Below are 26011 nucleotides of genomic sequence, written 5' to 3' on the forward strand. Positions count from 1 at the left end.
CTGCTGCTCAACAGAAGATGCAGCAGCGGCCAGACAGCGTTAGTATTGGCGGCTGCGGGTGGCGAGGGGGTTGATGTGCCCGAGGGGGGGGTAGGGGCTTGGGTGATGCGCTGGGGGGGTTAGGGGTTTGGGTGATGCGCCGAGGGGGGAGGGGAGGGTCGCTGGACATGGGTGGCTGGAGGGGGGCAGAGGAGGGGAGGGTCGCTGGACATGGATGGCTGCGTGGGGGGCAGGGAAGAGGGAGGTGGGGAGGGGGGCCTGAGACCAGATGGGTGGCTGCAGGGGAGGGCAAGGGAGACAGAAGGGACGCTGCTGGGGGGCAGGGGGAGAGGAGGGTCACTGGACATGGGTGGCTGCAGGGGGGGCAGGGGAGAGAGGTGGGTCGCTGGACATGGGTGGCTACAGGGGGGGCAAGGGGAAAGGAGAGGAGGGTCGTTAAGACATGAATGGCTGCAGGGGGGCAGGGAAGAGGAGGGTCGCTGGACATGGGTAGCTGCAGGGGGAGAGGAGGGTTGCTGGACATGGGTGGCTGCAGGGGGAGCAGGGGAGAGAGGAGGGCCGCTGCACATGTGTGGCTGCAGGGGCAGAGGAGGGTTGGTGGGGAGGGGGTCTTGAGACCAGATGGGTGGCTGCAGGGGAGACAGGAAGGACGCTGCAGGGGGGGGATTACCTTGCTAGCGCCCGTTTCATTGCCTACCGAAACGGGCCTTTTATACTAGTTCCGATCTGAGGAAGAAGGGCAACCTTCGAAAGCTAATCAAGAAATGTATTAAGTTATGTCCAATAAAAAAGGTATCATCTTATTTTCTTTTCCATGTTTTATTTTGTTTGATTTCTATTGATAACCTTAAGAGTGGACTAACATGGCTACCACACTCCTATACTAGTTGAATAAATAAGTGTATGTTTGTGTTCCTAGTCATGCATCTAAAGGTTATATAATCCTTTCAAGATAGCCAGTTAATCGTTAACTTATTAGTGGAACATAACCACAGAGCCATGGTATGGTTGCTTTTCCAATATGGTAATACTGGGACCAGCTAAGGATCAAGTTATTTTTAGTTAGTCTTCACTGAGCTAAACTTACTTTCACTGTGCCATCACCATCCAGCTGGATAGGCAGTATCTTAAAAGGTGGAAGATAAAGGATTTGTTTTTTTTACATTGATATTCCACATTATCCCAAGCAAATTCAGGTTCAGTGTGGCTTACATTTGAAAATATAGTGAGACAGAATAATAGAATTCAGTTATACAATGGGAGCAAGTACATGGATATATCTGAAACTATTAACAAAAATGAGATTACCATATGTATTCATTTACATTTTCAAAAATTACAGACAGCAGTCCAAAACAAGTAAAAAAAAAACACAGTTTATACCTAATTGTTCAACTAAGGATTGTTCAACTAAGGATGTAAAAAGAATTGAAGCGGTGCAAAGAAAAGCTATGAGAATGGTATGGGATTTGCGTTACAAGACGTATGAGGAGAGACTTGTGGACCTGAACATGTATACCCTGGAGGAAAGGAGAAACAGGGGTGATATGATACAGATGTTCAAATATCTGAAAGGTATGAATCCGCAAACGAACCTTTTCCGGAGATGGGAAGGCGGTAGAACTAGAGGGCATGATATGAGATTGAAGGGGGGCAAACTCAAGAAAAATGTCAGGAAGTATTTTTTCATGGAGAGAGTGGTGGATGCTTGGAATGCTCTCCCACGGGAGGTGGTGGAGAGGAAAATGGTAACGGAATTCAAACATGCGTGGGATAAACATAAAGGAATCCTGTTCCGAGGGAATGGATCCTCAGAAGCTTAGCCGAGATTGGGTGGCAGAGCCGGTGGTGGGAGGCGGGGCTGATTGAGAGGCGGGGATTGTGCTGGGCAGACTTATACGGTCTGTGCCAGAGCCTGTGGTTGGGAGGCAGGGATAGTGCTGGGCAGACTTATATGGTCTGTGCCCTGAAAATGACAGATACAAATCAAGGTAAGGTATACACAAAAAGTAGCACATATGAGTTTATCTTGTTTGGCAGACTGGATGGACTGTGCAGGTCTTTTTCTGCCATCATCTACTATGTAACTACCCTTAAGATTCACCTTTGTGTTTAAAAAGCTAAACTATGTTCATGTAAGGCTGGATAAATGAATTAAAACAACGTTTACAGCAAATTCCCTTAATATATAATACTTCGTATCGATAATGAAACAGTGATGGAATATTCAACATAGCAAGCAGCCTGAGCCAACAGATTTAGCGGTATGTTTACTAAGGCGTGTTAGTGTTTGTAACGTGCCTATAAAGTTAAGGTGTGTTAAACACTATGTGCCTATAGCGCGCCTTTGTAAACATAGGCATTATTTTCCATTTAACATAACTTTGTATGAACTTGGCTGCTAATAGTGTGCTGAACTGGACAGTATTGGCCCATTTAGACTGCCTCTGGACAGAACTTCTGCATGAAGGAAGCCTGTTTATTTTCTCAGAATCTGCCTTTGCTAATCAAGCAGTGGAAGCAGTGGGCCGTCTCATCTCTCTGGGCAAAGTTACATATGCCCTCCAAATATCTAGCTTTCCCAACCTTGAATCTGCTCATGGCAGTTCAGTACAGGCTCAGCCGTAGCTAAGTCTGTAATTAAAGAGGAACCCAGTTTCAATTAGTTAAAGAGATATAGTTTATTAGTATTAATTAGCATTGATACATTACCCAATAATGAGGATACCAGCAATTCAGTCAATCATACAGTGGAACAGAATCACATGACACATCAGCTCTCCTCCATCAGCATCTGCATCTGCCTATGTATCTGCGTCTGTCTCTCTCTCTCTGTCTCTCCTTCTGCGTCTTACACTTCTCGGGGTGCTTCCTTTATACTGTCTCAACCCAATGGATTCCAATGGGATCCAGCTTTGTCAGCAGAACTTGCTATCCCTTATCAGTTGATAAGGAACCGATAAGGGTGACTTCATTAGGTCCCAGGTTCAAACTATACACAAAAGGGGTGCAAAGCACAGGTGGCGAGATTACTTCATCGGTCATTCTGCTCTTCTCAGCTATTCCCAGCTCCCCCTCCCTCTGAGTACTCTCTAACTACGTACATCTACCCCCTTATCTACTTTCATTAGCCCAAAACATCTTTCATGACTCTTCACTGATGCCAGTCCCAGGCATATTTATAAGAGCAAAAGACCCCCTCCTGTGCCAGCTCCCTGAGAACTCAGTTCAGCTTGTGCTGCAGAAAAATGTATTTGTATCAGAGATGACTTTGGATTTTTAAGAGAAGCCCAGCTCTTATTATGAGCCATTTGCTTGCAGAGGCCTAGCTCTTTAGCCTGAGCCATTGACCTGTATTTTACCGAGCGCAAGGGCGGCCATATATATACAAGCCCCTACCTCATTATTCAATACATATCTGTGAAATAGTAGTAATAAAAAAAAAGCAAGTCAATTTTTATAATATACCACTGCATTCCACAAAACAAAAAAGTGCCATTTTTTTGTGTTTTGATGTAGGCACAGGAAAAGAGATGTTAAATGCTCCTAGTTTCAACCTAATTAATGTTTATTTTTTTTATAATTGTACTTATAAATAGTAAGTCTGATTTGTTAAGTACCTGATTCTCATACTATGTCTGCAGGAATACAGGAAGTGCGTATTGCCAGCCCCTCCAAATGACACAATGATTTAAAATGTAGAACAAATTAGTACTCTAACCGATTAAACCAATACTTCCTCTGTGCACAAGCCAGCATGTTTGAAAATATAAGTTAGATTAAATAAAAATGCTACCAACAATAAAGAACGACACGTGGCTGCAGCAGGTCATAGGTTTGCATTCTTTGTTTTGAGTGTACTAGATGACAGCTGCCTGAGCTGCGCAGCGCGGGAAAGAGGAAACAAAGGCTAACCTAAGTGACTTCAACTTTTTTACATCATCCCGTCTTCTGCTTCTTTAACCTCCTTGGAGGTCATTCACTGGTACTACCGACTGAGGGGAAGTTGCAAGGCACGCTGGGAAACATATTCTGGCGGTTCGTGCTCATCCTCATCGGCGTGTGACGTGAATAACGTAGGTTTTGGAGCGGGAGTTTATATGTTTCATAGCTCAATTGAGGGTTATAAGTGGCCATTAAAATGCTAGTCTGAGGTGCTGGAAATCTTTAGTACCGTAGTAAGCAGCATTAATTTGGCGGCGGCGGGGGAGAGCGAGTCTCCCTTTAGGGCCACTCAACCATTAGGGGCAACAAATACCATAAACAGTCAACGCAAAGCAATAGATGTTGATAGCCAGATAAACACAAAGCCCTATGAATGCATTATTTTAGCTGCAGTGGGCTGTTTTAAAATACACCATTTATCTGGGTGAATAACTTTGGGGGAAAATGCTTTCGTTTCACATTATCATATATACAAAGTATAGCTTAAAGTGTAAAAGTATGATGTCCAATTATCAGGGCTGGCAGTAGCCGGATGCAAGCTAGGTACTTGCCCTGGGCACCCATGCCAGAAGGGGCCCTAAGCCTGCCCAAAACTGAAAGCAGAACAACCTCCTTGCAAATATCAGTGCTGTACCCCAACATGTCTAATCTTGGCCCCCTTCAATTATGTATTTTTCAGGATTGTTATAGGAGAGATTTGGATAATCATGATTGTTAAAAAGGTCAGTTAACTAAATATTGAGGGAAAGGGAGCTAAGGGCTTGCAAGTAGGGAGGGGGAGCATAAAGCTAATGGTTCACCTAGGGCACTTAAGGGTCTTGCATTGGTTTTGGCCAGCTCATGTGTCCTTGGGATGAAGGGCCAGGGGTAGCTGTAGCAGCTGTTACAGAGGATAGGGAGGTTGTTGGTAATAGCACTTTAGCTGCCCTTCAGAAACACAGTACATGCTTATAGGGCTGGGATTGCAGAATTTAGCATCTATTATTTGTCACAAACACAAAATTAGACGAATATTTTACTGTATTTTCATTCCTTATCTGGTTAGGTATAATGGGGCAGTTGAAAGTCCCAGTTGAAATGGGCATCAGGGATTGGATTGTTGTCTTTCAGTGAAGGGGATTGCCCAGGCAGTGCTCTGCCACTGTTAACCACCATGGAACCAGATTGCACCAACAGATAAAGAGGGGGAAAAAACCCAAATTGACCAAGGAGGCAGTAGAGTACTTGGGATAGTTAGCAGCCTACAACTTGCCAAAACCAACCAATCTCATGGTGGCCTGCTACTGTTAAGCAAAGCCATGGGGAACTACACAGCTGGATGTTCAGTGTTGATAGCTCTTTTGATTGTCAGTGGTGAAAGACATGGGGGGAGGGAGACAAGGTTGTATATATATGCTCATGTACTTGGGATATTAGCAAACCAAAGGACAGTAAAAACTAACTTGGATAAAGCAATAGCTACAGACAGCCAAGCTAGAATAAATAGCCATGTAGAGAAGCATATCTTTGTAGACTTTCTGGACTAATTAGTCATCTTATGCTGATTTGGTTATTGTATTGGAACACCAGCAGACAGATCCAAGTTCGGCATCCTGCTGACATCAAGCCCCAGAGCATTGATAGATGTTGACAGAAGTAAAACATGGGAACACTTGTTCAACTAGACCTGAAAGGAAGAGTGGCCAGGAGATTTAGAACTTCATGGGTACACAAACCTATTTAAAATTTGGAATATTACTGGGCTCTGATTGCTATAATTTCTGAGCTAGAGCTATGGAAATGATACAATATATGGAAATAATTTAGCCTGCAACACTTTATGTGCTGTAGTAAGATGGTTATACTGATTTGGGAGATAAGCAATTCAGTTGTAAGACTTCACATTTTTCCAGTGTAAAGAACAAAAGAGAAGTATTTTTCCCTACTGATCACTCCTTTCTTTTAAATTAAAAAGAATTTAACTGCTGTTTGTGCTGAAAATCAACCAGAATGCTACGCAGGAAACCAACTCGCCTGGAACTGAAACTGGATGATATAGAAGAGTTTGAGAGTATCAGAAAAGATCTGGAGGTAAGAGGAAGTGGGAATGATTCTGAGCTGATCTTGTTTTGGCTAGCAGTACAAAATCAGGCTAGCTATTGCCAGATCAGAGGCGAGTACCTACAGGTTTTACGGGAGAGCTATTCTTCTGCAAGATTTGAGTTGCAAACTATTTGCCAGTGGACATTTAAATGAAAACAGTAGTAGCTGTTCCAGGCAGGACCAGCCTACCTGAACACTCAATGTTAGGATACCCTCTTCACGCCACCTCTGCGATGGGAAAGGCTTACCCAAATGATTCTCACACAACCGGTTGTCACTAAAGCACAATTCCTTTTATTTTCTTACTTCAATCAGCAGACAATTACCAAAAGCAAGGGCAGAGCGCAAGCAGCTACTAAAACATAAAGGTAGAAAGGTTAGAAGTGGGATGCTAGGTGATAATCAGCTTCCTGCCTCCGGACTAAGCGTGGTTCCTTCTTTTTATTTATGGGGATTTATTTACTGCCTTTATGAAGTGATTCACCCAAGGCGTTGTACAGCAAGTACAGTTTAACATAAAACGTACAATTTTGTTTAACAGCATAACAATAGTAAAATAACCAAGAATAAACTCTACGTACTAAAAGCTTGGGAGAAGAGCCAGGCTTTCACTTGCTTCCTGAAGTGGAGGTAGTGTTGAGTTATACATATCCCCTCTGGGAATAAATTTCAGAGCGTGGGGGCTACTCCTGAGAAGGCTCGCTGGTGGGTATAACATTGTACAATTTATTTTGATGAAGGTACAGATAGTGATGATCCTTGAGAGGACCTTAGAGGTCTTAAAGGTATGTAAAGAGTTAACTTATTTATGTACTCTGGCCCATTTTGCCTGAGGGCCTTGAAAATCAAACATAGAGTTTTAAATTTAGCTCTGTAAGGTACTGGTAGCCAGTGTAGCTTTTGCAGGAAGAGCGTGATGTGGTCACGCCACTTGCATCCTTCTATCAGTTTTGCTGCAGCATTCTGAATTAGTTGGAACGGATACAAACGTTTTGGTTTGGCCAACACTGGTTTGTACAGGGCATTATGGTAGTCTAGTCGTCATGTTTTCATGGTATGGACCACTGTGGTCAGACTCATCTTTTCAATATATGGAGAAAGATTTTGTAACTGCTGTAGGTGATAGAGACAACTTTTGAAGGTTGTTTGAATTTGTGGGATCTGAGTGAGTGAGTGAGTCTAGCAGTATCCCAAGATTCCTGACCTGTGATTTTAGGGAAAGTTCATATTTTCCTAAAGGTATTTTGAAGTTGGGTATTTATCCACTTGTGTTTGGTATCCAAAAAATCTCTGTTTTATTTGGGTTCAGGCAAAGTTTGTTGTTTGCCCATTTCAGAGCTGTGGGTAGATCTGGTTCATTGGGTATGAGTAGTTGCACATCATCAGCATAGATATAGAAATTTGTGTCCATTGACCGAAGTAATTCAGCCAGAGGCTTGAGGTAGATATTAAAATGGGAGACAGTATGGGCACCCCATGGTACAGTGCCCAACGTAATGATGCGCTGTTCCTGAACAGAACTTGTCATGGCAAATGAGCCCGTGTGCTGTCCATAAGACCAGCAGTCGGCAAGCCCAGTGCTTCACCTGCGACTACCACCGTTTCCCAGTGGTTGAGCCCCTGGGTTCTAGTGGCCAACAGGACAGAGAGGATCTGGGCAGAGGGCAATAGGAGAAAACGGTCTCAAGGCAGAGAGTCCGGGCAAATCAGACAGCAACAAAGGAGGTGTCGAGTCCACGTCAAGGCAGACAGCCAGCGGAAAGCAGTGGCAGGTCCAGGCTATAGGTCAGGCAGGCAGCAGGCGGAAAGCAGTGGCAGGTCCAGGCTATAGGTCAAGGCAGGCAGCAGGCAAAATGCAGTGTTGGGTCCAGGTTATAAGTCAAGGTGGGTAGCAGGCAGAAAGCAGTGTCAGGGCAGGCAGTGAGCAACAAGCGAAATAAGGCTCAGGCTGAGTTTCTAGGCAGCAGACAACGAAGTAGAAGCACACTGGATCTCTCCGAAAACGGGTCGTAGCTGAGACCCCGAAATCAGGGAAAAACCCTCCTTAAAAAGAGAAGAGCGTCTGACGTCAGGTCAACGTCAAGGGAGGGCGGAACCCCAAAAGGGCGCCAAAAAGAGAGGGACCAACCGAGGGAAAAGGAGCCAAGATTGCCTGCAGGGGAGAGGACAGCAGCACCTGAGAGGCAGGAGTGAGCCGCGTGCGCTGGCAGCAGAAAGAGCGCAGAGAGTGGTACCCAGCAACCCGCCACTGCATGCCCTTAGTGGGAAGGTAAGGTGTCTAACGTTCTCTACGTCTCCAGCGAACTACCCGGCGCTGTGACAGAACTGATTGTTGTCTGTCTGACAGGATTTGAACCAAGTACATACTGTTCCACTGATACCTGTTTCTGCCAGTCTTCTAAGCATGATATGATGCACAGTGTTGAAAGCTACCGAGAAATTGAGCAACACTAGTATCGAGGTAGATCCTCTGTCACGGTTTCTGTGCAGATCATCAAGCACAGGAACACAAGAACTGTCTCTCTTCCACACACAGGTCTGAAGCCAGATTGACATGGGTCTAGCCAATTACTTTTAATTAGCCAGTTGTTGAGTTGATTGCAGACTGTCCTTTCTATTTTTTTTTTCCAGGAAAGGAATGTTAGAGACTGGTCAGGAGATTTAGAGTTTGTCTTGGTCCAGTGAGTTATTTTTCAGCGCACTACAGCTCTTTTTAATGTTCTTACATAAGTGCATACATATTGCCATACTAGGACAGACCAAAGGTCCATCAAGCCCAGCATCCTGTTTCCAACAGTGGCCAATCCAGGTCACAAATACCTGCCAAGATCCCAAAAAAGTACAAAACATTTTATTCTGCTTATCCCAGAAATAAGCAGTGGATTTTCCTAAATCCATTTTAATAATGGTCTATTGACTATTCCTTTAGGAAGTCGACCAAACCTTTTTTTTAAACCCCGATAAGGTAACCGCCTTTACCACATTCAATGGCAACAAATTCCAGAGTTTAAATACACGTTGAGTGAAGACAAATTTTCTCCGATTTGTTTTAAATTTACTACTTTGTAGCTTAATCGAATGCCCCCTAGTACTAGTTTTTTTGGAAAGAGTAAACAGACACTTTACGTCTACCCTTTCCACACCGCTCATTATTTTATAGACCTCTATTATATCTCCCCTCAGCCGCCTTTTCTCCAAGCTGAAGAGCCCAAGCCACTTTAGCCTTTCCTCATGGGGAAGTCGTCCCATTCCCTTTACCATTTTCGCCGCCCTTCTCTGCACCTTTTCTAATTCCACTATATCTTTTTTGAGATGCGGTGACCAGAATTGTACACAATATTCAAGGTGTGGTCACACCGTGGAGCGACACAAAGGCATTATAACATCCTAATTTTTGTTTTCCATTCCTTTCCTAATAATGCCTAACATTCTATTTGCTTTCTTAGCCACTGCAGCATACTGAGCAGAAGGTTTCAACGTATCATCAACGACGACACCTAGATCCCTTTCTTGGTCAGTGATTCCTAACTTGGAACCTTGCATTACATAGCTATAATTCAGGTTCCTCTTTTCCACACACATCACTTTGCACTTGCTCACATTAAATGTCATCTGCCATTTAGGTGCCCAGTCTCGTAAGGTCCTCTTGTAATTTTTCACAATCCTCTTGTGATTTAACAACTTTTAATAACTTTGTGTCGTCAGCAAATTTAATTACCTCACTAGTTACTCCCATCTCTAGATAATTTATAAATATGTTAAAAAGCAGCGGTCCCAGCACAGACCTCTGGGGAACCCTACTATCTACCCTTTTCCATTGAGAATACTGACCATTTAACCCTACTTTCTGTTTTCTTTTTACCAGTTTTTAATCCACAGTAGGACACTACCTCCTATCCCATGACTCTCCAATTTCCTCTGGAGTATTTCATGAGGTACTTTGTCAAACGTATCAACCAGCTCACCTTTAGCCACATGTTTGTTCACCCCTTCAAAGAAACGTAATAGATTGGTGAGGCAAGATTTCCCTTCACTAATCCATGTTGACTTTGTCTCATTAATCCATGCTTTTGAATATGTTCTGTTATTTTGTTCTTTATAATAGTCTCTACCATTTTGCCCGGCACCAACGTCAGACTCACTGGTCTATAATTTCCAGGATCTGGAACCTTTTTTTAAAATCAGCGTTAGATTGGCCACCCTCCAATCTTCTGGTACCATTCTTGATTTTAAAGAGAAATTGCATACTCTGGGATGGATACCATCCAGTCCAGGAGATTTGATACTCTTCAATTTGTCAAATTGCCCCATTATATCCTCCAAGTTTATAAAGATTTCATTCAGTTTCTCTGACTCGTCAGCTTTGAATAATCTTTCTGGCACTGGTATCTCTCCCAAATCTTTTTCAGTGAAGACCAAAGCAAAGAATTAATTTAATCTCTCCGCTATGGCTTTGTCTTCCTTGATTGCCCCTTTTACTCCTGCTTTTAATATACCTAAAAGAATTTATACTATGTATTTTTCCCTCTAACACAATCTTTTTTTCAGAGTCCCTCTTTGCCTTCTTGATCAGCATTTAGCATTTGACTTGACATTCCTTATGCTATTTCTTATTATTTTCAGTCGGTTCCTTCTTCCATTTTCTGAAGGATTTTCATTTAGCTCTAATAGCTTCTTTCACCTCACTTTTTAACCATGCTGGCTATTGTTTTTTCTTCCATCCTCCTTTTTTAATACGCGGAATATATTTTACCTGGGCTTCCAGGATGTTATTTTTGAACAGCATCCATGCCTGATGTAAAGTTTTGACCCTCGCAGCCGCTCCTCTAAGTTTTTTTTTTTCACTGTACTTCTCATTTTATCATAGCCTCCTTTTTGAAAGTTAAACGCATATTATGATCACTGTTATCAGGCGGCCCCAGCACAATTATCTCCCGCACCAGATCATGCGCTCCACTAAGGACTAGGTCTAGAATTTTTCCTTCTCTTGTCGGCTCCTGTACCAGCTGCTCCATAAAGCAGTCCTTGATTTTGTCAAGGAATTTTACCTCCCTAACATGTCCTGATGTTACATTTACCCAGTTAATATCGGGGTAATTGAAATCACCCATTATTATTGTGTTGCCCAGTTTGTTAGCCTCCCTAATTTCCTTTAACATTTCTACATCCGTCTGTTCATGCTGGCCAGGCGGACGGTAGTACACTCCTATCACTATCCTTTTCCCCTTTACACATGGAATTTCAATCCATAGGGATTCCAAGATGTGTTTTGTTTCCTGCAGAATTTTCAGTCTGTTTGATACAAGGCCCTCCTTAACATACAATGCTACCCCTCCACCAATTAGATCTACACTATCACTACGATATAATTTGTACCCCAGTATGACACTGGTTTTTCAATAATTTAAAACTTGCTAAAGAATTAAGGATATTAGCCTAATATGAAAATGTTTTTTAGTTTTATATGATATATTGTGTGATTTATTTAGTGTTTTCTTCTTAGATGGTAATGAAATGTATTTAAAACTCTGTAAGAGGGAGGAGAGGAAGTGACGTCACCGTCCATGATGGCAGCGTAGCTCTATGGCTCCTGCTCCCTGCATCCGTTAAAAGCAATAACTTACGGTCAGCGGCACCTCTGGAGGAGTTAAAAGCAAAGAATTAACTCATGGAACAACAATCGACATGAGCAAAGCAGTTTCCGCGCGGAACTGGACGCGGAGCGGCGGGACGAGTAAAACACCACAGCGCCATGAGTCACGGGCCTCACCGTCAGATTCGGACTCTGTGCTTTCCTTGGCAGAGTCCCGGCAGCCCCCTGCCAAAAAAGGCATCTCTAGCGAGCTCCGCCAGCTTTTAACTAGAATCCAGGACGATATCAAAGCGTCTAAGGAGGAGATCTTGGACCGCATGGAGCTGGGGGGCAGGTGTGGAGGAAGCAGAAATGAAGATCGAGGAGCACGCTGAGTCCCTGCAGCAGTATGAATCACAAATCCAAGCTTTAGAGTTGAAAAATGTAGAACTAGCTTACAAACTGGATGATATCGAAAACAGAGGCAGAAGGAACAGCCTTAGGTTTCGAGGGGTTCCCGAAGGTGGGGAGACAGTGAAAATCCTGTGTGCAACCTGCTGGGACCTGAGGTGGAAGCGGTGGCGATAGAACTGGACAGAGCGCATAGAGCCCTTGGCCAGCGGCAGGAGCGCAGGCCATGGGATATAATCACCAGGTTCCTTAAATATGAGGTCAAAAAGCAGATACTCAACCGGGCGTGGAAGGCGCAGGACTTAATGGTGGAGCCAAAATCTCGGTGTATCAGGATCTTTCGCAATATACTTTACAACAGCAACGCCAGATGAAACTTGCATTGGAAGTACTGATTAAAGACCGCACACCATACAGATGGGGCTTCCCATTTTCCTTGAACTTTGAGCTGAAGGGAACCAAGCATAGAGTCCAGTCGCTATCGGAGGCTTGGGAGATCTTGCATGAAGCAGGGCTGGTAGCTACGAGAACACCCCCGGGGACACTGGCACCAGCGACAAAAGAGAAGCTACAAAAATGGCAGCGGGTCTCTGAATCAGCTAAGCGGAGTAACCCAAAAAGAAGAGTCGTGCCAGCTGAGACCTGAATAAGTTTGGGGAAGATTAGAGAACATTGTTCTTGCAGGATGCACTGCCCTGAGGATGATCAGGGGGTTATTGGACAAACTGTGGTGAAAGTAGGCCTGAATGGAAGCGTTCCACAACCGGTATTATGAGTTAAGAATTTTGCTTGTTACTTTAGTCTATATAGCGGAAGAGTTTGTAAAGTGGATTAGTGGGAAGAAGGGAGAATGGGGATGGGATGGGAGAGCTGAATAGTATGTGTGTGTGCAGTAGGTGGTAGGAGGGGGGAACACAGGGGGATGAGCAGATGATTGATGAGTGAGCGGTGGATGTGTGAGTTAGGATATGGGGTGGGGAGACAGGGTGTTGAGGACATGGTGGGGGGGGGGGGTTGGGTTGCCAGGGTTCAGGTGGGTTACTTCCTCTTTTCCCACTTAGGGAATATGTGTTCTCTGGTTGGTGTTCGTGTTGGGGGTCAGGGGGGCATGGGGGGGAGGGAGGGGGATTATTTGGGTGGGGGGTGGGACTACTGTGTAAAGATGGAGGCTCCTACCAATGAAGTGAATTGGTTCCCTGTGCAAGTTATAGGCATGACTTGTTTGCATACCTAGACATGAGTGCTGACCTAAAAATTATATCTTATAATGTTAAAGGCTTGAACATACCTCAGAAAAGGCAGAAGTTTTTTCAGGGAGTTATCGCAGTTAAAACCACATATAGTTCTTTTGCAGGAGACACACCTTTGCTGGGTGCACGAAAAACTCCTCTCCCACCCTAGCTACCCAAAAGCCTTCTTTGCCTCATCCGCTGAGGGATCCAAAAAACGTGGAGTGGTGATAGCGACTCACACTCGAGGCTGAACGCTCTGGTGCTGCTGGATGTTGTTCTCTTTCTTTGAAATTACAAATCGGAGAGAAACCTAATGCCTCACACTAAGAGAAAAGGTGTGGTGAGGAATACGCCGTCGGTGCTCCTCACCTCTACGCCTCTCCAGACAACGCTGGATCGCTTCGTTGCGAGCTGCCCTAGAGGAACCGGCGTGGTGCAAGCCGCTGTGAATGATGCCGAAGGAGCGACGCCATTCCAGGCTGTTGAAACATCTCTTTCACCGCCGGAGTTTAACACCCCGCCGTGTCCTGCTCGTGAGAGAGGGGGGATGTTGGACCTGATCTCATCGGAAGGCGACGGAGACAGGCCCGAAAATGACGGCGCCACCCCAGAACGAGCAGAGGAATTATCTTTGGAGCTATCAACCCCACCGGTGGTAACGGATTCAATTTGGAAGGCTATTCAGGCCCTGACAAAAATAGTGACGAATATTGCCCAGGAGACCAGACTTCTAGTGAGTAAAGTAAATACCTTGATAGAAACAGTGGAGAAAGTAAAAATTGAGTATACAACAAAGTTTGAGTCAATTGAAACAGATTTGACAACGCTGAAAGCAGTTAATATGACTATAATAAAAGATAAAACGTTGATGATGAGGAAAATAGAGCAAATTGAAAATTATTATAAACGTTTAAATCTAAGGATTTTGAATTTCCCAGTGGTAGATGGTATTGCTCCAATGGAACTATTTCGAAAATACTTAATTGATATTCTGCAATATTCCCCTTCACTTATACCTCCATTGAACAAAATTTTTTATATTTCCTTGCAAAAGAAAAGTCAGGGGGAATTGAGGGAAGAAACTCAAGTTGAAGCTGGAAATAGTTTACAAGATTTAACAGCATTCTTGGAACAGTCTCTGTCAGTAATATCTCAGCGTCAAACACTTTTAATTTCTTTTGTCTTCGAGCAAGATAAGAATTCATTATTAAAACTATACTTTAAGAAGTCTAAGAAGATTTTCTGTGGCTCTAGGCTTTGGATATTTCCGGATGTTACAAAGACTACACAGGATAAGAGAAAATTATTTCTATCACTGAGGGAAGAAACCAGGGCATTAGGAGCCACTTTTTTGTTGGCGTACCCATGTAAATGTTTAACCAAATATCTGAATGTTAAATACGTTTTTTTTGAACCAGATCAGTTAAAAAAATTTTTGGAACAGAAAAAGCACTCCAATGTGAATCCAACATAGTTTGAACATACTGTTAACATGGGAAGAGGGTAGAATATGAGTCAGGCCATTTTTATTTATTATATATATCTTATGTTCTCCTGGTTAAAAGACTAACCCCCCACATGTAGTGGTCTAAGGAAGAGTAGAAATTATGATGTATAACTGTTTGGTTTATGGAAGAGAATTCTTTATTTGAATTTTACTATCTCTGTTTTTCCTGATACAATATGTATATTCTTGTAAATTGTTAAACTAAATAAATAAAATAAAATAAAAAAAACAAAAAACGTGGAGTGGTGGTGTTGTTCCACTCATTGGTAACAGCTCAAATAGTGAGGATCAAGCTAGACCCAGCTGGGCGTTTCTTGTTTTTTTTTTTTTCCAATTTAAAGTTTTTATTGAGAGCTTAACAAGCATAACACCTCAAAATACTGAACACATATTACATTCCTTGTTGAACATTATTCCTCCAAAGTCAACATTTACATATATGAGTGCATAGTTCTCTTTTCAACCTACCCACTCTCCGTTTTTATCCCCCCCTCCTCCCTTCCTTGATCTGTTTATTCCCCTCCCCCCTCCCTCCTTTTCCCACCCAAACTAACTCCCTTCCCTTCCCCTGAACATAGTAACTTAAACTTTACATTTCACCCAGTATGTTATCCAAATGTACCCACTCCTCAGCATCTAATTTTAATCGCCCCAGTCTGCGATCTGTTAATTTCTCCATCTCGGCCACTATTTTAATTTTTGCTGCCCATTGCTGTCTGGTCGGACCCAGTTTCGATTTCCAATGAAAGGCTATAAGGGACTTCGCTGCCGCCAGACTTATGCGTTTTACTCGTCTGTGCCATTTCAAACCCTTTCTATTCCCTCCCCCCAAGAGGCACCATTTAGGATCACAGGGGAAATCACCCTTCAGCACTCTAGTGAGAGAGCTTGCGACTTCTGACCAAAAAGTTTGGAGGACAGTACATGACCACCATATGTGCCAATATGTTCCCACTGCTTTTCCACACCGCCAACACTGATCATTCGCGTCAGGATACATCTTTTTCACACGGTCTGGCGTGTAGTACCATCTGCTTAATACTTTATATGCATTTTCTTTTATCAATACACATATTGACGCCTTATTCACTTCCCCGCATATATATTTCCACTCATTCACACTCAGCTCACTCCCTAAATCTCGCTCCCACTCCCTCATATATGGGAATTTAATAAACTCTTCCCCCCTTAAATGGCGATAAAACAGAGTTATACCTTTCCCCCTTTTGCTCACAAAACTCCATGTGTCTTCAAAGGTCTCCGCCTTCTCCATTGCAGGACTACCCCATCCCTGCTTACCCACAAAATGTTTAACTTGCAAGTAGGCAAATATATCTGTCTGTGTTAATCCGTGTGTTTCCTGTAACTCCTCAAAGGGTCTAATTTCCCCTGAATCTAATAAATCACTGAATTGGACCAATCCCCTGCGTGCCCACCCTGCAAATCCCCTACCCTGTCTTCCCGCCGGAAAGCTAGGCTCCTGAGTGATTAATGCCTTGGTGGATAATATTCTCGTTCCTCTCAATTTATCCCTTTGTGACCCCCAAATCTTTAACAAATGGATGATGAATGGATTCCTCGTTATGAGTTTATAAGTTTTAACGGGTATGGAAGCCCATAATACTCCCTTTAAAGAGTATCCCTTTACAAAATACTGTTCTAACCTTATTAATGCTGTCTCATCCCCCCTACTCCACTCCATCATAAATTTTAATTGGGCCGCCTCATAATACCATAGTAAATTGGGAACACCTCTACCCCCTAGATCCACTGCTCTCCACATGATCTTCCTGGAAAGTCTGGCCCCCTTCCCTCCCCAAATAAACCGGAATATTTCAGATTGTAATCTAAATATCTCTCCCTTCGGGACTAAGATTGGCAAAGTTTGAAAAAAGAATAATAACCGAGGGAGCAGATTCATTTTTATTGCTGCTATCCTGCCCCACCATGACAGCCAGCCATGTTTCCATTTACTTAGATCTCTCCGTAATTCTCTAAACAGTGGGATATAATTCAATAAGTATAATTGAGACAAATCCCTCGGTATCTGAATTCCCAAATACCGAAAATGCCCTGCTGCTTTTTTAAATGAGTAGGACTCCAGCAAACTATTTACCTCGCTGTCTGAGAGAGTTATCCCCATTAGTTCAGATTTATCATAATTAACTTTAAAGCCAGACATCCCCCCATATCTATCCAATTCCCGTTTAATAATAGGCAGTGTCAATAATGGATACCCAACATAAAACAAGACATCATCTGCAAATAAAGCTATTTTATGCTCTGCATCCCCCATCCTCGCCCCTTTAATATCTGCTAAATTTCGCACCCGCTGTGCCAGAGGTTCAATAGAGATTGCAAACAATAATGGGGAGAGAGGGCAACCTTGCCGTGTCCCCCTTTGAATCGTGAACTGTCCTGTGTAACCCCCATTCACTTTTATTCTAGCTACAGGTGATTTATATAGGCTCTGCAACCATCCCACAAATCTCTCTCCAAATCCCATTTCACTCATCACCTCCCATAAATAGTTCCACTCAACCCTGTCGAATGCCTTCTCGGCATCCGTTGTCAAAAAAGCCAGCGGCTCTTTACTTTGTTGAGTCCCCCATAGGATATGTAATGATCTCCTTATATTATCCACCACCTGTCTTTTGGGCACGAAACCAGCTTGATCTTCATTTATCAAATACGGCAGCACTATCCCCAGCCTATTGGCCATTATCTTGGCTAAGATCTTAATATCCACGTTTATCAGGGATATCGGTCTGTATGAGCCACACACTCCTGGATCACGCCCCGGCTTTAACAGAACCGATATCCCCGCCTCGTGCATACTAGATGGAAAAGATCCGCCTGTCAAACCACTGTTGCCCACTCTGCACAAGACAGGCACCAGTTCCTTAGAAAAAACCTTATAAAATTTTGCCGTGTACCCGTCAAGTCCCGGAGCCTTCCCTCCTTTTAAATTTTTAATTACTTCAAACACTTCTTTATGATTTATGGGTTGCTCCAGCATCTCCCTTTGTGATCCTGATAACTGCCGAAGTCCCAACTCCTGCAAATATTGTTGTATTTCCCCTCTGGGAACCTCTGCCCCCTTCGTATACAAAGTCGTATAGTATTGCACAAATTGGTCACGTATAGCCCTATCACTGTACAAAGGAATCCCTCCCTGTCCCTTAATCATTGATATTGTACTTTTAACCTGATGTTGCTTAAGAAAGCGGGCTAGCATAGTACTTGATTTATTACTAAATTCAAAGAATTTCTGTTGCATGAGATGCCTTCTAAATTCCATTTTTCCTACCTGCAGTTTTTGTAGTTCAGCCCTACATTCTATTAAACTTTGTAAAGCCTCTAAATTCCTTCCCTCCTGATGTTCCGCCTCTAATTGTGCTAATCGTTCTCTAATCTCCAATTCCCTAGTTTCGCGCTCCCGCTTCCGGATTGCTCCATTTTTAATGAGGCGTCCCCTTATTACCACTTTAAGAGCATCCCACAGGCTCCCATCCGACACCTCACCCGTATCATTGAATTCCATATATTCTTTTATGGCCCCCCGGATCTCTGTACAGATCTTATCTTCCCCTATTAATGATTCATTCAACCTCCAATAGGTGGATTTTCTTTCTTGCCCTAGATCTGAGAACGTGATCCAAACCGGGGCATGGTCAGAAGCATGAATGCTCTCCACTTCTGTTTCTCCTACCCTTTCCCATAGGGAGCGGCTAACCCATAGCATATCAATTCTTGTGTAGGTCTGTTGTGCATGTGAGTAGAATGAAAATGTTCGTTGCCTAGGATGTTGCAGCCTCCATGCATCCAGGAGATCTAACTCCTTGATTAAAGCCTTTAGCTTGCTTCTTTGCGGTTGGAGATTATCTCCTTCACCCTTAGAATGATCTAGCCCTGCCCAAGTCATATTGAAATCCCCTCCCATTATTACCCTGCCTGCTGCGAACTGGGCTAATTCTTCTCGAAGAGATTCAAAAAATTGTCCCTGCCCTATGTTGGGAGCATATAGATTTATAATTGTTACATTCTGATTGTATAATTTCCCCTTTATCGCTATGCATCTCCCCTGTGTCTCTGTGTACATATCTTCCATGTGAAATGGAACTCCCTCCCTAATATATGTAGCCAGACCCCCCATTTTGCCTCCCCGTGGATCTGCCAGTGCATAATAATTACTAAAATTTTTATGTTGCAGCAACCTTTGATCTTTCTTTTGTATGTGTGTTTCCTGGAGCATAATAATGTCCCACTTTAGACGCCTGAGTTCATTAAAAATAATACTTCTTTTCCCTGGGTTGTTTAAGCCATTAACATTCCATGTACCCACCCTGACCCCTTCCCCCCTCCCCCCCTTCCCTGTCTTCAACCGGCCTCCCTCCCGTCCTGCTAGTTAGGTCTTGAAGGAAGTGTGTCAACTACTGGGTGCCACTGTGTTCCCTCTTATCTCATTCAATCTCACCCATCCCAACATCCATCCTCCATGCGTTCACCCTTTCCACAACATTTCCTATATTTGAGCCTTAACAGTCCCTTACCCACTTCAACAGCTCAATCCTCCCCCCTATTTTGTCCTTTGCCTTCAAGTTTGATCTCCTTGCGCTGGACTGACTGCGCTGGGTAGTGCTGTTCATCTCCTGCCTCTTCCAACTGTCGTCCATCTCGATTGCGACCTGGTCCCAGAGCCTGATGTCTCTCCTTTCGGCTTCTGTCCCTCTGCCGGAAGATCTTTACATCCCAAGTCTAGCAATGCTTGCCACGCTCCCTCTGTGGTCTGACATTTTTTGGATTGATTGCCCATAGTGAATTGCAGTCCAAAAGGGTAAAGCCATCTGTACCTTAAACCCTTCTGCTGTAAATAAGTTGTCACCATCTTAAAGTCTCTTCTTCTTATCAAAGTCGCCTGCGCCACATCCTGAAAGACTTTAACACTGCAGTTCTTCCATGCTATGTCTCCCATGCTTCTTGCTTTTTTCCAAATCAGTTCCTTTACTTGAAACTCGTGAAAGCAGACTATGATGTCTCTGGGCGCTTCTCCTCTACGAGGACCAAGACTTCTGTGCGCCCTATCCAACTGCACAGTATCCAGTCTATGCTCTGATTGGGAGTTCTCCCCCGAATTTGAGATGAATGCACACAATTCCTGAATTACTTTTATACAGTCCCCAAATTGATCCTCCTCAGGGATCCCTTTGAATCTCAAATTACCTCTCCGTGATCTGTTCTCAAGATCTTCCATCTTCAGTTCTAACTCCATTCTGATTCTTTTTTCCTCTTTGAGGGTAGCTTGAACAGTTTGTAGCTCCTCTCCCATTGCCTCAATGTTTTCCTCATTTAGGGCCACTCTGTTCCCGATCTCCTGAATTTCTCCTCGTAATTCAGCAACTGCGGCTTGAATTTCTTTTTTTGAGGTTACAACCTCCGTTTTCAGTTCCTGAAACCATTTTGCAACGTCCCTCTTAGTGAGCTCCATTTCGCTCTCCGATCGCTCTTCGTGCTCCAGCTCCGAGTCCGAGACATCCGCCGCCATTTTGGCTCCGCGCTTCCCCGCTGTCTTTTCTAGCGCCGCTTCCGCCTCTGTTTTTTCCGCTCTGAAGTGGTATTTCTCCAGCTTTTTTCGGGTCGTCATGTTGCCGGACCTTGGCTGATGCTTCAGTGACGCGATTTTCCTTAATTTCTCAGGTGAGATCTTATTTATTATCGAAGCACCACCGGAGCTTCTCTTTCATGCGGCCATCTCCAGTGATGACGTCACTTCCTCCTCGTTTCTTGTTTTTGAATATAGTTGTGGATCAGGTGGACCTAACCTTGGCATCAATATACGCTCGAAATGATCACCAGGGAATTTTTTTTGCCAAGGTGAAGGGATCGCTGATCTTGGGGGGGTGACTTCAATGCAGTAATGAATCCTGCCCTAGCTAGATCAGGAGTTAACCAACAGATGGAGAATAAGGAATCGCTAGCTCTGGGTTCATTAGCTTATTCCCTGGGTGTGTTGAATGTGTGGAGGTTGAATCACGCGAGGGAGCGAGACTACACATATTATTCACCAGTGCATGCTTCTTACTCTCGAATTGATTGCATTTTTCTTGATGTAGCCTTAGTCGAGAGGGGCCCGAGGTTAGGAATTGGGAGTATGACAATATCGGATCACGCCCCGGTATGGGTGGTACTGCCATCCATTCAGGCGGAGATTAAGGACAAGAAATGGACGTTAAACACGAATGTACTGCAAGAGGCGGAGGTGGTGGAGGGCTGTAGGAAAATGTTGAAGGAGTATTTGGAGTTTAATATCGAGTCCAGGCCACCTCTTAATGTAGTCTGGGATGCAATTTAAAATGTAACAAGAAATAATTTATACTTGGGGATATTGCTCCAGAGCACTCGCTAATATTTATAATTTTTAAGATATATATTGAATAATTCTCCACCAGTTACCCATTAAGGCAACAAGATTCACAATTGCAATTAATTAAATATTATCTTTTGAAATGCAGTATCCTGTGCTGCAAGATTTAAAAGCATGTACCCAGGACACAAAAGACCATATATTTTGCTTCAGAAAAGGGTTTATTTAAAATACAAATCATATGAATAATATTGCGAGAGGTAGTTCTTTTTAAGAGATCTTACAGAGAATCTGTGCTTAAAGTAAGGTAGCAGGTTTAAATATGTATGATTAACTTACAAGAGTCCTTTGTTGTAGAAGCTGAGTGATGAACAGCATGGTTACAGGAGGAGGGAGAGAGTCTCTGACCAGGGCCGCAGCAGGATAGAAGAGATCTGTGTGTGTGGAACAGCTTCTGTCTTTTATACATTGCAAGTTGCAGGAGGATATGATCACATGAACCTCAGAGCTTGCTTCCTGGTTTGCACTGGATAATTTGCAAGGCATTATGGTTAATGTAGTCTGTTCACATGATCACATTATACAGTGGGGGAAATAAGTATTTGATCCCTTGCTGATTTTGTAAGTTTGCCCACTGACAAAGACATGAGCAGCCCATAATTGAAGGGTAGGTTATTGGTAACAGTGAGAGATAGCACATCACAAATTAAATCCGGAAAATCACATTGTGGAAAGTATATGAATTTATTTGCATTCTGCAGAGGGAAATAAGTATTTAATCCCTCTGGCAAACAAGACCTAATACTTGGTGGCAAAACCCTTGTTGGCAAGCACAGCGGTCAGACGTCTTCTGTAGTTGATGATGAGGTTTGCACACATGTCAGGAGGAATTTTGGTCCACTCCTCTTTGCAGATCATCTCTAAATCATTAAGAGTTCTGGGCTATCGCTTGGCAACTCGCATCTTCAGCTCCCTCCATAAGTTTTCAATGGGATTAAGGTCTGGTGACTGGCTAGGCCACTCCATGACCCTAATGTGCTTCTTCCTGAGCCACTCCTTTGTTGCCTTGGCTGTATGTTTTGGGTCATTGTCGTGCTGGAAGACCCAGCCACGACCCATTTTTAAGGCCCTGGCGGAGGGAAGGAGGTTGTCACTCAGAATTGTACGGTACATGGCCCCATCCATTCTCCCATTGATGCGGTGAAGTAGTCCTGTGCCCTTAGCAGAGAAACACCCCCAAAACATAACATTTCCACTTCCATGCTTGACAGTGGGGACGGTGTTCTTTGGGTCATAGGCAGCATTTCTCTTCCTCCAAACACGGCGAGTTGAGTTCATGCCAAAGAGCTCAATTTTTGTCTCATCTGACCACAGCACCTTCCCCAATCACTCTCGGCTTCATCCAGGTGTTCACTGGCAAACTTCAGACGGGCCGTCACATGTGCCTTCCGGAGCAGGGGGACCTTGCGGGCACTGCAGGATTGCAATCCGTTATGTCGTAATGTGTTACCAATGGTTTTCGTGGTGACAGTGGTCCCAGCTGCCTTGAGATCATTGACAAGTTCCCCCCTTGTAGTTGTAGGCTGATTTCTAACCTTCCTCATGATCAAGGATACCCCACGAGGTGAGATTTTGCGTGGAGCCCCAGATCTTTGTCGATTGACAGTCATTTTGTACTTCTTCCATTTTCTTACTATGGCACCAACAGTTGTCTCCTTCTCGCCCAGTGTCTTACTGATGGTTTTGTAGCCCATTCCAGCCTTGTGCAGGTGTATGATCTTGTCCCTGACATCCTTAGACAGCTCCTTGCTCTTGGCCATTTTGTAGAGGTTAGAGTCTGACTGATTCACTGAGTCTGTGGACAGGTGTCTTTCATACAGGTGACCATTGCCGACAGCTGTCTGTCATGCAGGTAACGAGTTGATTTGGAGCATCTACCTGGTCTGTAGGGGCCAGATCTCTTACTGGTTGGTGGGGGATCAAATACTTATTTCCCTCTGCAGAATGCAAATAAATTCATATACTTTCCACAATGTGATTTTCCGGATTTAATTTGTGATGTACTATCTCTCACTGTTACCAATAACCTACCCTTCAATTATGGGCTGCTCATGTCTTTGTCAGTGGGCAAACTTACAAAATCAGCAAGGGATCAAATACTTATTTCCCCCACTGTAAGTCTTTCCTTTCTTCACATGTCCTGGCGTCTTCTTGTCTGATAGCTGATGGGAGGGGGCAGATATACATATCTGAGGTAACCAGCAAATGGTTTTAACAAGCAAATGCCTTGTTTATGGTTTTCCTCTGAGTTCTTTGTCTTCAGTACCTGGATTTACACTTCTCCAGACCCTCTGTCTGCAGTTGTGTTTAATTTCTGCAGAAGTCTTGATGAGCCTTCAAGTATCCACCTAGTCATGCTTTTGTTATCAGTCCTTGTTAGGTGGGAGGAGAAAGAAGTTTTATATCTCTTTGGAGCAGTGCCCTTTTGTCTCTGTTAAGTGTTTGTGATTGACTAGTCCTGCTATCAGAAGTTCCCAGGAAAAGGGAGGGGAAAGAGGGGCTTGAAGTTCAGATCAGTTTCCCTGTTGCAGTTTCAATTAGTCTTTTAAAAACTGTATTTTTATATTGTTATATATTTGTATCTGATTCAGCCCAATCAACTGACATACTGCTCAATAATTCTGACACCATGTTACACAATGAAGGCAGCATCGAGGGGCTTATTTTTGCAAATAGCTAGTAAACGTGCGAAGGCCTGGAAGGCGCAACTGGCAAGTTGCTTGGAGAAAAATTAGACATCTGGAAATGCAACATAAGGCTAGTGGCTCTCCAAAAGTCTTGGAGGAATTGCGCGGATTGAGACTGCAGCTGGACTCCATTTATTCGGAACACTTAAGCTTGTTGCAGTCGAGCAATAAAGTCAGCTCTTATGAGTTCACCAATAAGGCAGGACGTCTCCTTGCTATACGGTTATGTAGGCAAAAGCTGGGGCGATATGTTACTTACCTCAGAGAGTATACGAAGGCGGTTTGGGGAATTCTACCAAGCTCTGTATGCGCAAGAGATTAGTCCATCCTCGGAGTCTATAGCTGACTATTTGGCAGAGAGCGAACTCTCCTCCCTGACTTTTCAGCAGCGGGCCATTTTGGATAAACCAGTTACTCCAGTTGAGATTCAAAAGGCTATCCAAAACTTTCCTTCCTGTAAATCTCCGGGGCTGGATGGATTCCCCAATGAATTCTACAAGAAATTTGCTCCGGAATTGGCTCCACTCCTGGCAGATCTGTTTAACCAGATTGGCAGAGGAGAATCCCTGCCCCCGTCTATGCTGGAGTTGTAGATAGCTGTACTGCCTAAGCCAGACAAAGATCACACGGAGTGTGGCTCCTATTGTCCTATCTCAGTTCTAAATGCTGATGTAAAAATACTAGCTAAAGTGCTGGCTAACTGCCTGGCACCCTTACTACCGGCAATAATTCACCCCGACCAAGTAGGATTTGTCTCGTACAGAAAGGCAGTGGATAACATACGGCGTGTAATAGATTTAATGTACTTGGCTCAGAGAGATCGGAGGCCTTTGTGCCTTCTCGGCCTGGATGCTGAGAAGGCCTTTGACAGAGTCCACTGGCCATATATGTATAAGGTGATGGAAGCTTTTGGGATAGGACCGCACTTCTGCGGCTGGATTCAAGCCTTTTATGATTCCCCTAAAGCGTGCGTGAGAGTAAATGGGGGCAATTCTGAAATGTTTACGCTACATATCTTGCCTGGGTTGCCCACTGTCCCCACTATTGTTTGCTATGGTTATGGAACCTTTTGCTTCAAGGGTACGATCGAGCCTGGGTATCTCTGGAGTTACTGTAGCAGGGAGAGAGCATAAATGGCTCTGTTCACAGATGACATGTTGCTATTTGTTATGCGCCCTCTGGTTACTTTCCCCAGTCTTCTGCGAGCTATCAATGAATATTCGGTAGTATCAGACTGTAAAGTGAATATGATGAAATCTGAGGCTTTGAACGTAACCCTTCCTGAGGAGTTGGTAGAGTCCTTAAAATCCTCTTTCGCTTTTCGGTGGGCCACCAAGGGAATTGGCTACTTGGGAATGAATTTAACGGCTAAACTATCTGACCTTTTTACAGCCAACTACAAAGGAGTGGCTAGAGTTATCTCTGCTGACTTGGAAAGGTGGGGGGGGACCTGGAGTTCTCCTGGTTTGGCAGAATAGCCACAGTAAAGATGAATGTGTTGCCGCGCCTGCTGTATTTATTTCAAGTCCTTCCGATAATGTTGCCCAGAAAGTTCCTTGCGAACTTGCAAGACAGTCATTCCGTGTCAAGTGGACCAATTTTAAAGGTCGTCCCCACCTCACCATCTCAGATTTTGATGAAATTTGGTGCATAGTTTCTTTATGATAAACTAAGCTGTGCAAAATTTTAGTTCAAAAGACTGAAAATTGGAGGTTCTAGGGGACCTCAAGTAAAGGGTTGCAAAATGTCGCCTGAGCAAAAATGACATTTTGGGCCAACTTCCAGAAGCTGTAAAACTGGAAGTTTTAGTAGTACAAGGGGGATATTTGGAGAACCTGCACTACTTTTAGGGCTTAATGAACTGGCAAAACCCCATGTTCCTAGTCCTCTTACGTTTTGAATAGTTTAGGCTCAAACTTTGCCAAAAAAACGGCAAAAATCAATTTACAGCGATGTTGAGGCTGCTGTAGTTTCTAAACTAGTTGGCCTTTCAGGTTGATTTTTGGTAGGTGTACTAAATGCACGACTGTAATGAGGCATTCCAATTTGCAGCACTTTCCTTCAAGTGGTTGAAAAATTATAAGCGTTCAAAGTTGGTATAAAAAGCATTTTTGCCCATTTTGGGCTATCTTTGTTGCCCTTGATCTCCAG

General features: G+C 43.7%; 2 protein-coding genes across 4 annotated transcripts in view; one reads left to right on the top strand and one right to left on the bottom strand.

The window, feature by feature from the left end:
• PRPF4 (pre-mRNA processing factor 4) overlaps positions 1 to 26011 on the bottom strand; it is a 682089-nt gene that overhangs the window by 532056 nt on the left and 124022 nt on the right. The window lies entirely within an intron of this gene.
• CDC26 (cell division cycle 26) overlaps positions 3997 to 26011 on the top strand; it is a 101454-nt gene continuing 79439 nt past the window's right edge. The window contains exons 1-2 of one of the 3 annotated variants that reach the window (XM_030206514.1): positions 3997 to 4076; positions 5838 to 6015. In XM_030206514.1, coding sequence (XP_030062374.1) covers positions 5935 to 6015 — 81 coding nt within the window. In that variant the 5' untranslated portion in view covers positions 3997 to 4076; positions 5838 to 5934. Of the gene's footprint in view, positions 4077 to 5599; positions 5651 to 5837; positions 6016 to 26011 lie in introns of those variants that run through there. The other 2 variants (XM_030206515.1, XM_030206513.1) reach the window with 2 other exon arrangements.

The sequence above is a fragment of the Microcaecilia unicolor genome, chromosome 6 (assembly GCF_901765095.1).
Source record: "Microcaecilia unicolor chromosome 6, aMicUni1.1, whole genome shotgun sequence".
Taxonomy (NCBI): Eukaryota; Metazoa; Chordata; class Amphibia; order Gymnophiona; family Siphonopidae; genus Microcaecilia; species Microcaecilia unicolor.